This window comes from Vigna angularis, chromosome 8 (genome assembly GCF_016808095.1).
Source record: "Vigna angularis cultivar LongXiaoDou No.4 chromosome 8, ASM1680809v1, whole genome shotgun sequence".
In the NCBI taxonomy this organism is placed as follows: domain Eukaryota; kingdom Viridiplantae; phylum Streptophyta; class Magnoliopsida; order Fabales; family Fabaceae; genus Vigna; species Vigna angularis.
The window spans coordinates 33,629,936-33,647,237 of NC_068977.1; the positions used below are offsets into that span (position 1 = coordinate 33,629,936).

The 17,302-nt window shown below is 30.7% G+C and overlaps 2 protein-coding genes across 2 annotated transcripts; both read left to right on the forward strand.

Annotated features, from left to right (window-relative positions):
• The first annotated feature begins 1,110 nt into the window (after window positions 1-1,110).
• Window positions 1,111-3,303, forward strand: LOC108344757 (uncharacterized). Its single transcript, XM_017583243.2, has 3 exons — window positions 1,111-1,640; window positions 2,335-2,520; window positions 2,616-3,303. The coding sequence occupies exons 1-3, from the start codon at window positions 1,218-1,220 to the stop codon at window positions 2,898-2,900; spliced, it is 894 nt and encodes a 297-aa protein (XP_017438732.1). The 5' UTR covers window positions 1,111-1,217; the 3' UTR covers window positions 2,901-3,303.
• A 6,040-nt stretch (window positions 3,304-9,343) lies between these two features.
• Window positions 9,344-15,782, forward strand: LOC108345798 (nuclear poly(A) polymerase 1). Its single transcript, XM_017584559.2, has 13 exons — window positions 9,344-9,449; window positions 9,563-10,187; window positions 10,279-10,356; window positions 10,494-10,601; window positions 11,136-11,198; window positions 11,288-11,449; window positions 12,401-12,514; window positions 12,611-12,673; window positions 12,781-13,110; window positions 13,678-13,842; window positions 13,953-14,882; window positions 15,391-15,461; window positions 15,559-15,782. The coding sequence occupies exons 2-13, from the start codon at window positions 10,068-10,070 to the stop codon at window positions 15,602-15,604; spliced, it is 2,250 nt and encodes a 749-aa protein (XP_017440048.1). The 5' UTR covers window positions 9,344-9,449; window positions 9,563-10,067; the 3' UTR covers window positions 15,605-15,782.
• The last annotated feature ends 1,520 nt before the right edge of the window (window positions 15,783-17,302 follow it).

A 17,302-nucleotide genomic window follows, 5' to 3' on the forward strand; every position in this document is an offset into this window, starting at 1 on the left:
GAGAGACAATTGAGGATACACCGATGATGTGTTATCGTCATCAGCATTAACATTCGATTTTTCGCACGCTAGTTAGAGATTAACCGGGCAAAGTTTGAATTCGATCAATAATATAACCACAGGTATACATATTGAGAAAAATAAAAACTAAACTCCTAATTATTCGATCAAGTGAAACAAGTGAAATTTTCTAAATCGAACTGAATAATTAAAGTGTATTGATACCATAACAACCAACTGATCAAGATAAAATTGATTAACTTCACAAATCATTATGATTAATTATATTTTGGTCATAACTAGGTTAATAATGATGAAAAAACCATTGCAGAAACTTTAAATTAAAATGTAAGGTAATAATTTTTACATTAATCACGCATTATTGTTTTTTATGAGAAACTTTGTCAGTACCTCATTGATAACGAGGAACTTGAAGATTGGAAGTGGTCGACCTCAAATATCGAAACAACAATTTTAATTTTTTTCACAATTTTTTATTTATTTCCTACAATATTATAGAGTATGCTATAATATAATTCCTAAAAATACAAAAATAAACTGTTAAACAAATAAAGATGAAATGAATAATAAAACTTAAATAAAATTGAGTTGAGGATGAGAGAGGAAAGAGTTGTTGGGTGCTGTACTTTAGAAATATACAAATTGTGTCACACTCAACACCTTCAAATCTCCAGTTGTTAAGATTCTTCCGTCCACTGTACAAATCTTTACTTCTAAAAATCAAAAGTATTAAATTGTCTCTGAAATTAGGTGGAATTAAAAAAAATGTTTCTTTAATTGAAACAGGTAAAAATTCATGATATTTATGTTTAATTTTTAGTTAATATTAGAAAATATTAACCTGTGCTGCCTATTAAAGAATTATGAAGAACTTACCTTTTCATTGAGAATCATACATGAGTGTATTAAAAAAGTTATATAAAGTATATTTTTAAAAAATTAGTCTTTTTTATTAGAATGCTTATTTTTTTTCCGTTATAATTACTTTTAATATACTCACATAACTTTTAATAATTTTTTAATTTTTTAATCTAGGCATTTATTATTTGCAAAAAAAAAAATAGTGACAAAAGAAAGCTTCCCAGAAGAAGATCTTCATCATCTCAGTCGAATCATAGTAGTCAATAAACAAAACACACACAACACTTCCAATTTTTTTCATTTTCTAACAGCAACAACAAGAACATAGAAAGAAGATGCACGCGAAAACAGACTCTGAGGTAACAAGCCTCGCCGCGTCCTCCCCCACGCGCTCCCCTCCTCGCCGCCCTCTCTACTACGTCCAGAGTCCGTCCAGGGACTCCCACGACGGCGAGAAGACCGCCACGACATCGTTTCATTCCACCCCTGTTCTGAGCCCCGTTGCCTCTCCTCCCCACTCGCGGCAATCCTCCTCCACGCGCTTCTCTAAGAAGGATCACAGCCACAGTCTCAAGCCCTGGAAGCAGATCGATGTCATTGAAGAGGAAGGCCTTCTTCATGGTGATGATCGCCGCAATGGGCTCTCTCGTCGCTGCTACTTTCTCGCCTTTATTGTTGGGTTCCTGCTACTCTTCTCCCTCTTCTCACTCATCCTCTGGGGGGCTAGTAGACCCATGAAGCCCAAGATCTCCGTCAAGGTCTATTTCCGTTCTGTCTTTGCTTCTTTGTTTTTGGTTTTGATCCTTGGCTTGAGCTTTTCAGGGTGGATGGTGAGGTGGGTCTATATCGGGTTTTAGTTTTCAGCATGGAGTCTGAGATGCGTCGTGGTCAAGTTTTCATTTTTAGAGGGGAATATGAACTGGTGCTTAAATGCTTTTTCAATTTTAGTACGAAATATGAAGAGGGTCGTGGTCAATTTCGCGATTTTAGGATGAAATATGAACTGGGTCTTTCCAGTTTTTGAATTTTGGAACGAAATCTTAACTGAGTCTGGATAATTTTAAAATTTTAGATTGAAACATGATCGATTTCGTGTTTTTAGAATGAATCTGGAGCAGATCAATCTTTTAACTTTACAATGAAAAATAAACTGGATCTTGGTACGTAGTGATTTTTATTATTTTAGAATGGTTTATACGAGCTTGTTCATGAACAATTTAGAAGTTTTGGGACGAAATCTGTAGTGGGCATTGGTCAATTTTTCAATCTTAGAATGAAATATGAACTGTGTGTCGATCAATTTCGCGTGTTTAAAGCGAAATCGAAAGTGGGCCAAGTTCTAGTTCGATATGTCATTTTTGGAGTGAAAAGTGAAGTAGGTGTTGATTAATTTGATGTTATTAGGATGAAATCTGAAGTGGGTCTACTCTATGATGATTTCTATTTTTGCAGAGCATAAAGTTTGATGATCTCAGGGTACAAGCTGGATCAGATGCAACTGGTGTGACCACCGATATGATCACAATGAATTCCACTTTGAAATTCACGTACCGAAACACAGGCACGTTTTTCGGGGTCCATGTCACAGCCACACCCGTGGAACTCTCCTATTCAGACATCGTAATTGCTTCAGGCGATGTAAGATTCATGAAAAACCAAACAACACAACACATCCATGTCTGGTGTTTCACTTTTTCTAACGTTGGAACTGGTTTTTGTTGTTGTTATTGTAGATGAAGAAGTTTTATCAATCTAGGAGGAGCCAAAGGTTGGTGAGTGTTGCAGTGATGGGTAACAAGATCCCTCTCTATGGAAGTGGTGCTAGCCTAAGTAGCACAACGGGTATGCCCACCGTGCCTGTGCCATTGAACCTAAAATTCGTGCTACGATCAAGGGCTTATGTTCTTGGGAAATTGGTGAAGCCTAAGTACTACAAAACCATTAAATGTTCCATCACTTTGGATCCCAAGAAGCTCACTTCGCCGGTTTCTCTCAAAAAATATTGCACATATGATTGATACATATACTTGTGATAGAGATTATGTGGAATGCACATGCAAAAGAAGAATTATCTGAAAAAAAAATGGAAGTTAGAACATTATTCTATTATTGATGGATTCTTTTGATATTTAGGAAGAAATGGGGGTTATACAGCTCAGATAAGGACGCGCATTTGGGAGTATTTGGCTGCCCAAATTGCGGAAGGACAAAGACATGATGTTGGGTTGGGTAGAGAAATGTAACATTGTGGATTTGTGATTGGTCATTTCAAGAAGACTTTTTTTTTCTTTTTGGTGTTGATTATTATTTGTCTGATTTTAATCTATTGATTGTAAAAGTGACAGGTAATTTGAATTCATTCAATTTCAATGTTGTAATTGCATCTTTGTCCTTGTAATTATGGTGTAATTATAGCCATATAAGTTTGGGTTTTTGAGAGTTGTTTTTATCTGTTAGGTGAGTTTTATGATGGTGGAGTCATCATGGGATAGTACATCATTGGGATCAGTTCAATGGGTCTTGTTGGATCTTTCAATTCATCATGATTCCGAAAGAGGATTATTTTACATCCTTTTTTGCAAAATATTTTTTTTTACTTACTTTCATACTTATAAGAAAATGTATATTAAATATATTTTATGTTTCTAAAACATTAAATTTACTTTTACATTTTTATTCAAAACAAAATTACAATTTCTATGCTTTTTTTGTCTTCTTATTTTTTAAAATCTGTGATTTTGGTCTAATATTGTAAACAATACAATATATTAAATTTACTATGATTACTATGTATAGTTATGATAAAATATATGAATTTTAAATAAAATATATTATAGATATTTCTTTAATTAATGAATTTACTGTAAATGCTATACAGAACGTTCTTCAGTAAAGACGTTTTATCATTAATATATTTTAAATAATTAATGTTTTAAAAGAATATTAAGAGAAAAAGTGTTAATTAGTAATTACTCTATATAAGAGCTAGAGATACTGCAAAATATGTATTAGTTTTTTTAATGTATACTGTTCAAGAACAAGGACAAGTAAAATGTAAGTCGGTTGAAGAATCCTTGATTGGTGTGAAAGTGAAAGGTTTGTTGGAAAGATGGTTGGTCCATGCATGTGTCTTCTTCAACACAAAGAGAGAGATTGTGTTTGCTCCCAAATCTATGAAACATCAATCTCTTCATTACTCTTCCTTATCAACTTTTGCCTATTCTATTTTACTCTTTCAACCACATAGATTGAATTGTTTGCTAGCTAAACTAAATCAACTTTACCTATTATATTTTACTCTTTCAAGCCCATAGATTGAATTCTTTACTAAGTAAATTAAATATATAAATATAAAAAGAAAAAAGCAAGAATTTATTGTAAAAATAATAGAGAACTTGACTATTATCATAACAATGTTCCTATTTTATTATGAAGAATTGAAAGATTCTTTAATTTTTAAGTTTTTGTTTTGAAAAATAGAATTATAAAAACAAAATCTTATAAATTAATGAATCTACTTGTTTCTTTTGTTTTTTTACGAAACTTCTAATTTATTATATTATATATATACATATAACAAAAATGGTTAAATATGTTTGTTGTAACATTTTATTTTCAACAATTGATCAAATAAAAACGAAACATATTACATATATATATATATATATATATATATATATATATATATATATATATATATATATATATATATATATATATATATATATATATAATACAATTATGTCAAAAAATAAATAACTGTAAAAATAAAATGCATATAAAATAATTAAAGATGATTTAGAGTTTTAAAAAACTCCTATATAGAATAATTATTACAAACCAAAGAAAATTATTCTACGTTATCACTACTTTCTACTACTTTCTATCAAAGGGACATCAAAATCTATCCTTTATCAACTTATCTCGTGAAGTGATTATCACAAAAGAGACAAACAAACACAAAAAAAAACACCAAAGAGACGACATGGTACATTAACGTACAAAAAAGTTATTATAAAACAATTAAATCATATCAAATATAAGTTAAACATGGATTAAATACAATAAATCATATAGGTACACACAAACACTTCAATTATCTGGATAAATACCTTTGACATTGGACTTCATTGTAGGCGTACACTTGCAGTAGTATTTATGCTCTACAAAGTCATAAACAAAGGGGTTATCACCCTATTACTTACAAGGTTAGTCCTCTTTGTGCCTATGACCTAATTATTCCATGACTAGGACCTTCTACGACTCTCACTACATAACTCATTCTCCTTTACTTGAGTATGAATAGTTATTAGAGTTTAGATACCTCCTTAATGACCCTTCAAATGTCAGTCCATACATTAAGATCATCACTACAAAGAATTTCTCCTTGAAATTCTCTCAACACCATCACCATACATGTCCACAACCATAACCATCACCTTAATTAATAGTAAACAATATTATAAGCATACATCAGTTCCATCACATATTTATTTTAAACAACCAAATGATAAAAATAAATCCAACATAGTGCTCAAAAGTGGCACTCAAAGCCAAACCTTTTGCAAAATGTGGTGTTCAACAACATTTTTGGTGTTTAACATCATTCTTCTCCAAAATGTCAAGTTTAATGGTGTTATACAACCCAACGTCAAGGCATTCACAAAATAGAGTGCTTAGCGAGATAAACTTGCACTCAACAACCTGAAGCTAAAATGCTCCAAGACCTGTATAACGAGGTTGACAATCAACACCAGTTTGTCACCTCTCAATGTTATACCAAACACCAATAGATGAAATTATGTGATTTGGGAAAAATGAAATGTGTTCAATTGATCAATATGGTATTCCCTTATTGGTACTTTGGTTAAAATCAGTTTTCAATACTAGGGAAATTATCAATTAGTTCAATTGCTCAAATTCTAATTCCCTCAAACAACATAAAAGCAACCAAAACACTCAAACATGACAACCATTCAAAACATACCAAATTTATCAGAAAAATCAAATTTCATCCTCAACTATATTAAAGCAACAACATGCAGTTCATCGAATTACTCATGCACACAAAAAACAACTAGCTTCCCTTATTGACCTAAGGGCTCACAAAACTCTAACCAGCGAAGTTCCTCTCAACTTGTAGGATGCTATATCTATAAATAGAAACATCACAAGAACAACTAGGATATACTGTTATTATCACTAATAAGTAGAAACTCTATAGATGACTAAAAAGTCACATGCAAGTATAAGAATACTTATATGCAACATATAACATAAAAGACAAAAAAAAAAGTTGAAATTCAATTTACGTGAATAGAGAAACTAATTAGTCCAAATTGAAGAGTTCACCGCAAGATCAATCCTACAATTTTGATTTTCCAATTAAATGAGCAAAGAGAAAGAAATCTTAGAGAGAAGTTAGAGAACTATAAAAAAAATGATTTCTAGAGAGATAATATGTTTTAAAATAATGAAACTTCTTCGTAACAAAGCTATTTATATTAAAACCTTTTAATATTAAAATAATGGAATCTCACTATTTTAAAACCACTACTACTTTTAAAATGTCATTTTTTAGATCTTTATATTTGTAGTCCCTAAACTTTTATAGAAATTAGAATTTGTTCCTGTATCAAAGGTTGATTCATTTTGGTCTTCTAACTTTAAAAAATTATGGGTATAGTCTTCTTTACCCAATGACGTTTGATAATTGTATATTTATGTTATAATTTAGCTTTTAATCTTGAATTCTTAATTGTTTTTGTACTTTAAAATAATATTTTCATTATGATTTGTTATAATTTATTGAACATGAGATACAAAAACATGTTAAACTTAGTTGCATAAATATTCTTTGGATATTTTGAGGTGTGTATTTGCAACTAAGCTAAGCTTATGGAGTTGTGAAAATAAATTGGTTAAAGTTTCATGACACCTTAAAGATAAATTCAATAATAACAAATAATCTAAAGCACAATAAGTCAAGTTAAACATTAGATGAAGGCAGGAAAAACATGAAAAAGTGAAGAAATTTAGCTAAACCAGGAAGGGGAATAAACAAAAAAAATTGAACTTTGTAGTTTTTTTTTCTATTTTTTCTACAAAAAGGGCTTTGATAAATGATAAATATTTATGATAAAAGATAATTTGGGAAAAATATATATTTGAATATTTTATTTGATATTTTTAAATATTATCTCATTTAACTATATCAGTAAATATCAAAAAGTAATATTTGTAAAATCTTTTTTAATCTAACTAAGATCTTTTCAAAGATTTTTAGATCTTCAAAATAATCAAATATATCTTGAAGATATTGAATTATTTAGAAGATAACTAGAAGATACTACATTATCAGAGGATTACAACAACAACAAAACCTAAAACAAAGTTTAGTCTAAATTTTATATAAAGAAACTTAGGAAACACATTATGGGAGCTTAGAAATCCTTAGAAGGACTTAATTTCGTCATCTCCATCACGTTCTCCATCCTCTCTTCTTCTATTTGTAAGTTATTTCTACATATATGTTGTACTAAGTTTCCAAGTTTATTTTGCTATAATTTCTTAATGGATTTTGAGGTTAGAATGCAATAATTGGTTTGTTCTATTTGATTATTGTTGTAATTTATATTTTTCTATGCCTTTTCTCTCTTAATAAATTAAAAATAAAGATGTTTATGTTGGAGCACATTTGCATGGTATTAAATCTACATAACATATCAATCATATGAGTTCAAGGAGTTTTTAATTTTAATTGATAATTTACTTTAATTAATTAAAATTAAAAACTCTCATGTGATTGAATGAGTTTTTACCAATAATTGAGAATGTACTTTAATTAAAGATGAAAATTTTAACAAAAATTAATCAAAAATGTATTTTGGTTTATTAGCTTTTTACTTAGTATAAGAGATAAAAGAATAGACATCATTAAGCATAATAATATTTAACTGAGAATGTACTTTGGTTAAATTTATTATGATTATTGTGCTTTTAATTGAGAACTTACTTTGGTTAAAAGTGAGAGTGCTCACAAATTAATAAAAAATTTACATTGATTAATTTAAAAATCTAAGACAATAATCAATTCAACAATAATATTTACATGATCACATCATTTACTGTTGGCTCATGTTTACACGCCTTTAGAGAAAAATACTAGATTGAATAAAAATTACAAAAATTGAGACAACTTTGAATGTCCAGAAAAGTCAAAAACTAATTTGAACAAAAGTGATGAAAATAAAAAGCAATATTAAACCAAACAAATTTTAAGAATTACTAATAAAGTTATTCATAAATTATAATTTTAAAAATTATATATTTTGTCAAATTGATTATTTTAAGCATTACTTATGTTATATGCTATAACTTAAAGATTAAATTGACCCACTAATTACATTCCTACAAATTAAGGACTACATAAAATAAAAAAGTTATACAGAAAAAAAGAAAGAAAAATATTTGATATGTATAACGAAACATGATCCTACATTTATCTCAAGATACATGGTAAATGAAGGTGAATTAAGAAAGGAATAAATATAAAATTTATTATATTTTTTTTACCATTAGAGAAATTAATATATCTTTTAATTTACAACGAATTAAGGAATGTTTTATCAATTTACATTAAATATAAATTAATAAAAACACATGCATACATGTGTTTACCTTTTTTTATAATGACAAAAAAATAAAAAATTATTATTACTATAATTATAAAAAATAAAATGTAAATAATTTTCATAATTTTATTATAAATAATTATTTTAAAATTAAAAAATGTTAAATTAAAAAAAAACAGTTAAATAAAAAATATTAAAGTTTAAAAAATATTCAAAAGATAAAATTGATAGAGTAATTATTTTAATTTAAAATCACAGTTATTTAAAAGTAAAAATGAAAAAAAAATATACATAAAAAAGAGGAAATAAGTATAAATAAATAAAAATTTGAAAACTCATATTTCTAATTATTTTTTATTTTCCAATTTTTTTCTAAAATATTGAAAGTGGAAAAAAGTATACTAGTAATAGAGCAATATATACTCTTTTTATTTTCTTTTATCTTCACAAATTATACTGCATAATGTAAAATATGTTATCGTATCTATAAAATGTTTGAGTTGTAAAGTTTAATTTTAGTCATTCTGGTCTGCTTATTACTTTGTTTAAAATTTTGAAACGTATATTTTTGGTTTTATAAATGGTTGAGATAATAAAAATAAAATTTTATTTAGTTGATATTTGGAAAATTAAAATCATAGTATTTCTAAATTAGAAAATCGAGTTATAAAGATAGAAAGCATACTATTTCTTTGACTGAACCTTAAATAATCTTTAAAAACAGAAATTCTAAATTAAATATTTTTTTATGTAAAAGGGAAAATATTTCTTTTACAGAGGAAATGTTTTACCGTGTGATATTATATATATAACACTACAAGCAACACAAGCCTTAGTAGAATTGGTTTATTTGTCGTGTATCTTCGTCATTGTCCAAAGTGGTTAATCAACAAGCTGTTACCCAAACCACATCCAGACTTTCTCCTTCTATCTGTAAGCATTTCTCCCTGTGTACAGATATTTTTTTTTAATCTTTTTGAAATGTATTCTTTTTTAATTTATATGATCAAATATGTAATAATTCAATATATATTCTGCAATTGAAGGTTTTGAGGTTCAATTCGACTCCGGTGGAAGTGGTGCACCCTCAAGAATTCATCAAGATGAAGCCTTTTCAGTTCTGATTCATCTGGGTCTCGCGATTGCTAGGTTCTTATTTAGTACTTTAGGGTTTCAAAATTTGAAGTCCCGTAGAAGCTTTGTACTCTGTCTAGGTTATCGTTTGCAATGAAATGCTTTTGGGTGGCTTTGTAATTTCTTTCCCTTTTATTATTTCGTGTTTTTGTGGTCAAAGTTCATGACTTTGAACATTTCCCCCAAATAGTGTACAATCAACAATTATCACAGCGTTGCTATAGTGTTTTTTCTTTTTCTTTTTTAATTTTTTCCTCTTCTAGTTCTATCATCTTGTTTTATTTGATTTTGTTGGGAAAAAAATTGAAAAATATCATCAATATCTGATAACTCACAGCTGCTCTCCCTATCGTTGAAACAAAAAGATATTATTAAAAGTAAAAAAAAAAGGGAAAAAAAAACTGTCCCTGTTTGTTCATGGGGATCCCTGGCTTGAGCGATCAGAATAATGGGCAACAAAGATTAGGCATAACTGAGCCTATTTCATTGGCTGGACCAAGTGAGGATGATTTGATCAAGACGCGTGAACTTGAGAAGGTTCTGTTTGCACTTATTTTTAATTCATATATGTATGCTTTGGAGCTTGTGGAGTGTGACTTAATGCTGAATATGGATTCTGGGTGTTCAGTACTTGCAAGGTGTTGGATTGTACGAGAGTCAGGAAGAGGCTGTGGGTAGGGAAGAAGTTCTTGGCAGGCTGGACCAGGTTGAGTTTTGTTTTTTGTGTTTAATGCATTTTTTTTCATTAACTTTTGTCCACCCAAAAAAGAAAAGTGCTTGGAAATTAGTGGACATCCTTGTGAGTATTTTTTGTTTTGATTGTGCCCTTGTGACATAAATTAGATTGTGAAGATTTGGGTCAAGAACATCAGCCGAGGAAAGGGGTTTAATGAACAACTGGTTCAAGAAGCAAATGCCAAGATTTTCACCTTCGGCTCTTATCGGTTAGGGGTATGGGGCTATTCTTATCTTCCTGTCTCTTTAATTAGTGCGTAAACACAATGTACTCTTTCTGCGTTGCATTTTTATTGTATCCAAGCATCCTGCTGGAGAAAGCTTGTCTAGAAAAATTATCTGAGACTGTGAATTGAAGGAACATGAAACAATCGTTAACATATAAACTTTTGAGAGAAAACAACTACCTTTGACTACGATGACGTGAAAACAAGAATCTGTCACAGACAAGATAGAGTTGTTGAAATTTCACTTACAAGCCTGTCACAGACACTTCATCACAGTTCCATTGAGAATTTTTTCAGCTAGTTTCTGAAACGTTGGTAATGTGTATTGGGTTGTAAGGAGAAAAATTGCTGAGGTTGTGGAGGCAAATATAATCCATCCCTGAAGCAGAATGTACTGGGTTGTAAGGAGAAACAACGAAAATTAGGACCAAAACTTAGTTCAAAGGCTATGCAATCCAATATATTGAAACAATTTTTGTTTGTGACTTTTGTTTTACTGAAATTTCCCCTCCAAATTCTGTAGGTGCATGGCCCTGGAGCTGACATAGATACTCTTTGTGTGGGACCTAGACATGCAACCAGAGATGTCTGTAATTCTTGCCATTTTATTGTGTACATGAAATTTTTCCAGGTCATATCTTGTATCAGCTAAAGTTGTTATTAAATTGGCCTCAGGAAGACTTCTTTGGTGAGCTGAGGAAAATGCTATCTGAGATGCAAGAAGTAACAGAATTGCACCCTGTGCCCGATGCTCACGTCCCTGTGATGAAATTCAAGTTTAATGGTGTTTCAGTTGATCTCTTGTATGCAAGATTAGCTTTGTGGGTTATTCCTGAAGTAAGTGATCTATATATTATGCAAAAACAAATAACATTGTTTTAGGTACAATTGTTGTTCCTTTATTGTTTTCTCTCCATATCTCCTTCCCAGAATTTTAGACAATTTGAAAGCATTCTGAATCGAAGAAGATCACAAAATATGAGAGAGTCTCGGTGTTTTAAATATCATTTTGATAGTATCCTCCGTTTCTCCCTGAACCTTTACTTGATTATAGTAGATATTTCACAAGTGATTGGTATTAGAGAAGCAACTTATTTTTGGGCTCTATAATAGAACATTTAGGTGTACCTTGATTGTTGTTTTTGTTTTTCAGTTTTTAAAAGCTAAAACAACTTTTAAAATCTATAATTCAGAGAGCGGTAGGGAAAGATCTGAGGGTGCAAGGATTACGAGGGTCATAGAAAGCTGCAAGTAAAAGGCCAAAACAACTTATAGACATTATGATTTATTTATTTATTATTTTAAAAACTGAAGATAGAAATATTAGTTTTGAGAATAATTTTTAGAAACTACTCTTCTAATTGTTTTTTGTTTGCTTTTGTTTTTGAAATTAAAACATATTTGAAAAGCAGACTAAAATATACCCTTAAGGGCTGTTTACTTGCAGAAAACATTTCCTGTTTAGACTTTTTACTTTTAATTACAAAAATGCTACCCTGTTTTCACTTTGTTTCCTGTTTTCAAAAGTTTGAGGAAATAGTGAAAACGATTTTATTTTCTTTTTTCACAATGTCCTATGCAGACTTTTAAGAACAGGAAATAGAGAATGATTTTTTTTCTTCTAAAACTAAATGCCCCTTAGTTCCTTTGAAAATTAAACTTCTACAGATGTGGATACATCTCCTTTCCCCATATGTGTTTTGTTTAGGCTTTATGAATCTTGAGTGTTAATTGTATCTTACCTTTGGTTAACCATTTAGTAATAATGTTTTTTTTTTGTGTGTGCAGGACTTAGATATATCACAGGAGTCAATATTACAAAATGTTGATGAACAAACTGTTCTTAGTCTTAATGGTTGTAGAGTAACTGATCAGGTCCTGCGATTGGTTCCAAATATTCAGGTGGTGGATATGAAGTTTGTACTTCCATAGATTTTTGTGTTCATCTTTTCTATGGCATTATTATCATACTGATTGTATTCTTTTTCTGAAATGCAGACCTTTCGCACAACATTGAGATGCATGAGGTTTTGGGCAAAGCGTCGTGGTGTTTATTCAAATGTATAACATTATTACACAGGATGGCTTGTTTGCTATTCTAAATTTTTTTCACTATAATTTTGACACTGCTGATTTTCCTATTCATCCTTTTACTATTTCTTGGGCAGGTTGCTGGTTTTCTTGGTGGTATAAATCTGGCATTGCTTGTTGCTCGAATATGCCAGTTGTATCCTAATGCACTACCTAATATGTTAGTGTCTCGGTTCTTTCGGGTGTATACTCAATGGCGATGGCCAAATCCAGTCATGCTCTGTGCTATTGAAGAAGGATCTCTTGGACTACCTGTTTGGGATCCTAGAAGAAATCCCAAGGATAGATATCATTTAATGCCTATAATTACTCCTGCTTATCCTTGCATGAATTCTACTTACAATGTGACATCAAGTACATTACGTGTTATGTCAGATGAGTTTCAGAGGGGGAGTGAAATATGTGAGGTATGGTTTCATGATTTTAAGAATGTTTTCTTTGAAGGTTCTGTAAAAATCTCAGCCAAGCAGTCTAGTTCAGTATATACAAACATAAAGTTTGGAAATCGAAATAAATTTTGTCCAAAATTATTTTTCACCTGTTTCATCCCATTAACTGTAAGAGGAACTTCACCATTGCCCCAATATGGTTTGACATATAGGGCCTTCATGTTAGATTTTCCATGATCAGATGATTTGGCAGTGGGACAGTTATGCTAGATATTGTTTAGGAAGTTTGCCTATACTTTTTATTTATAGGTAATGGATATGTTTATATTTCTTTATCAATATTCAAGTTTTAGCAAAAGGAGTGGTTATTGATCCATTTTAGATGGGATAAGGATTGGAAGTTGGTTGGTTGGTGGAAGTTTTCTTAAATGTAATGAATGTCGTTACTGGGGAAGCAACAGTATCTTGTGGATCAATATGTTTGGGCTTTGATTTTTGTTAAATATAATTTTTTTATTTATTATATTTTTGTTTGTTTATGATGGTATTTGGCTCTAATAAGTTTCATGTTTCTGGTAATGGTAGGCTATGGAGGCTAGCAAGGCTGATTGGAATGCTCTTTTTGAGCCTTATCCCTTTTTTGAATCTTACAAGAACTATCTACAGATAGACATAACTGCAGAGAATGCAGATGACCTTAGACAATGGAAAGGCTGGGTTGAGTCTCGTCTCCGCCAATTAACATTGAAGGTATGACACTGTTAAGTAACATTGTCTTCTACTCAAGGGGTTGCATACAACTGTGTATAGTCTGTTTCCTATTCATATACAACTAATTGGGCTGTTCTTAAAACTTCTAGATTGAAAGGCACACTTATGGCATGCTTCAATGTCATCCACATCCTGGTGAATTCTCTGACAAGTCTAGACCTTTTCATCACTGTTACTTCATGGGTCTGCAGCGTAAGCAAGGAGTTCCAGTGAATGAAGGTGAACAGTTTGATATAAGGCTAACTGTTGAAGAATTCAAGCATTCTGTCAATGCTTACACACTATGGAAACCTGGAATGGATATTCATGTGTCCCATGTGAAACGCCGGAACATACCTGCCTACATATTCCCTGGTGGTGTCCGGCCTTCAGGCCCATCAAAAGTAACTGCTGAAAATAAACAAAGTTCTAAATTAAGGGCTTCTGGTCACGGTCAAGCCGAAAAATCTCAAGGAGGTAAAGGAGTTTCTGTTGGAGCGGATGATGTGAAAAAGAGAAGGAGATCAGAGGACGACATGGATAATAGTTCAAAGAATTCCAAGTCCCCTGTATCTTTACCTCCCCCTAGCAGGGAAGTTAATGAAGATATGACTCCTATTAAATGGGATGAATCAGAAGTCAATAGTAGTGACGGTCAAAAGAGCAAGAAACTTTGTCTGACATCTCCAGGGGAGATTCCTCCTGGGGATAGTGGGACCAATGGATCTGTGGCAAGCAACCAACCAGTGAACCCTATACTTGCTGCTACTGATATATCCAGTTCTAAAGAAGAAGAAAAACTAGCCATTGAAAAGATTATGTCAGGGCCATATGATGCACATCAAGCCTTTCCAGAAGAACCTGAAGAGCTTGAAGATGACACTCAGTATAGAACTCAAGTCAAAGATACTGCTGGGAGCTTGGAAAACATTACTGAATCTTTAGCCTTAAAGCCTGCAGTGGCAGAAGAGCCAGTTGTTTATATGGAAACTACTTGCTCTAATAGTTTATGCTCCAATGAGGGCTTGGAGGAGCTTGAGGTTGGCCTCTTTTTATACCTTAAATTCTAAAAAAAAATTGCTAGATTTTTCATTTGAACATGCAGCATTTGTAAATAGTAAATGCCAGTCTTCCCTAATTTGCTTTCCATTTCCTGTACTGAAGTTGCTCAAAACTCAGTCCAATGTGCATAGTAGCTGCAATATTTTAGACTTGTTTTCATATTCCGCCTTCTGTAGTACAGCTGCATGCACTATGTCTAGTTCCTGCCGTTGGTTGTTGTACTTTTATATGACTGTTGTAGAGCGACTTTGCTTTCATTTTTTGTTCAATGTTATGTAGTACGAGTATATACACAAATGTTTGATGAGGTTATCTGGAGTCCATGTAGGTTATATGATACATGTCACATGAATCTGATAGGTTCTTTTATGAATTTAGATGAGTCATTACAGTGGCATAGCATGTTTATGAAAATATCAAAGTTATTTTACCATGCAGTAGCATTTGGTTCTGACTATTCTTTTTATCTCTTCCTTTTCGCAAAAGTCTGCTGAGCTAACAGCACCATTGTTAACTGTGCCTCCTGCACCTGCACCGCTGAAGAAGCCTCTTATCAGGTATATTCCATTATTAATCATATTCCTACTTTTACTTTAAACTTATTTTTGTTCAAGTGTTTAATTCTCTCTGTTCATGTTGACTGATTATTTTCAGGTTGAACTTCACCTCCTTGGTAAAAGCTGCTGACAAGAGTTCTTAGACACCTCAAAACTTAATCTGCAGCTATCTGATTTATGTAAAATTGACATTTCTAGTTCCTCGTTTATTTATGTAATAACTATGATGCAGTAAATAAACCCGAGCTAGAAAACCATCAATTTTCATTGATATGTACATGAGAATATGTTGCACCGGAAAAATAAAAAAGATTTTGACCAGTTATGTGTAGTCTATATTGTTATCATGATATTTTTTGTCTGGGGAGAAAACCCAAATTCCATACTATGTTGTTAAAACATTGAAGTAGATGAGTTCAACTTAAACTATTTTGTTAAATGATTAACCTCCTGTGACTTAGGAAAAGTTTAATTCTTATATTATAGCATATAAATGTGAGTAATGATCATCTTTTACCTTGAACTATTTGGAAAAATACCATTTGCAATTTTGCGTATCAGTTTTTTCTGTTTTTTATAACTTTTATTTTTCCATTGAGGTTTCAGTCCTAGACGTATCAAATAATAGTTAAAAAATGGTTATATCTTACAAGAAGAAAAAGCGTTAAGGCACATTACCGAAAATTCGTAATTAAAAAATTATTACATTCACCATAATAGTTAAAAAAGTGAATATAATATATTTTTTAATAAACTAAAAGTTTTGTAAATTAACTCGATCTACGTAAATGAATGGATTGACCTAATTTAGGATAATTAATGAGTAAAGGATTAGCCTACATTATTGAAATAGTTTTTTTATTCTTTTTCTTATTGTAACGATGGTAAAAGAAATATTTATAGTATAAGTTGATGGTGTTGTAATAAGGGTTGTATATTAAAAGAGCATATATATTGATTTGAGAATAATAGATATATGGAAGTCAATGATTGAAGGAGGTAATAATTTGATTTGAGAGAATGGGCAAAAAACCAGAAGAATCCTGTACCATTGCCAATTTCCATGGCTCTTGTCAAAATTAACTCTTTATATGCCAATTCTATTCCAAACATTATATACCCTTTTCATCATTATCCATCAAAACCTTTGTATGTATTACAAACTCACTTTTTTCACCATTTTAATGCAATTTTATCCCAAAATTATCAAAATCAACAACTTTTTAAAAATTTTACGTATAAGCGAAACACAATTTAATTAAAATCAATGAATGTGCGAAGTTTTTGTTTGCCCTAGAATAGGCTGCATTGTTACAATTTGATATAATTAGAACCACATTTTCCATATACAAAAGTCTTCACTTACATATCCATTATTTTGGGTATTATTCTCTCATACTTTCTCACTACTTTTCTCAAATAAACCCAAATCATTGCCCTTTGAATCTTTCCTTAATTATTATAGCGTTTCATTTCAATAATTTAGTTCAAACATAGAAGTTAATACCATGCACTTCTTTTGTATAATCTATCTATCTATCTATATATATATTCTTTACAATAATAGTTTTTTAAAATATTTCAAAGTTATAAGAGTCTTACTTCTGAATTTAACCAATACAAAATTATGTATTGAAAAAATGTGTTAAAGAATGCGTCAATATTATTAATTTAAAGATCAGTATATTTATATGGTTTATTTTAAAATTTTAGCAACGATTATAAAACTTTGTAAAATGATTTTTAAAATATATTACAATTAAATTGATGTAAAATATCGGTCATAATAGCGATTGATATTAAAAAAGTTATAATTATATTAATTATGGTTTGAATTGATA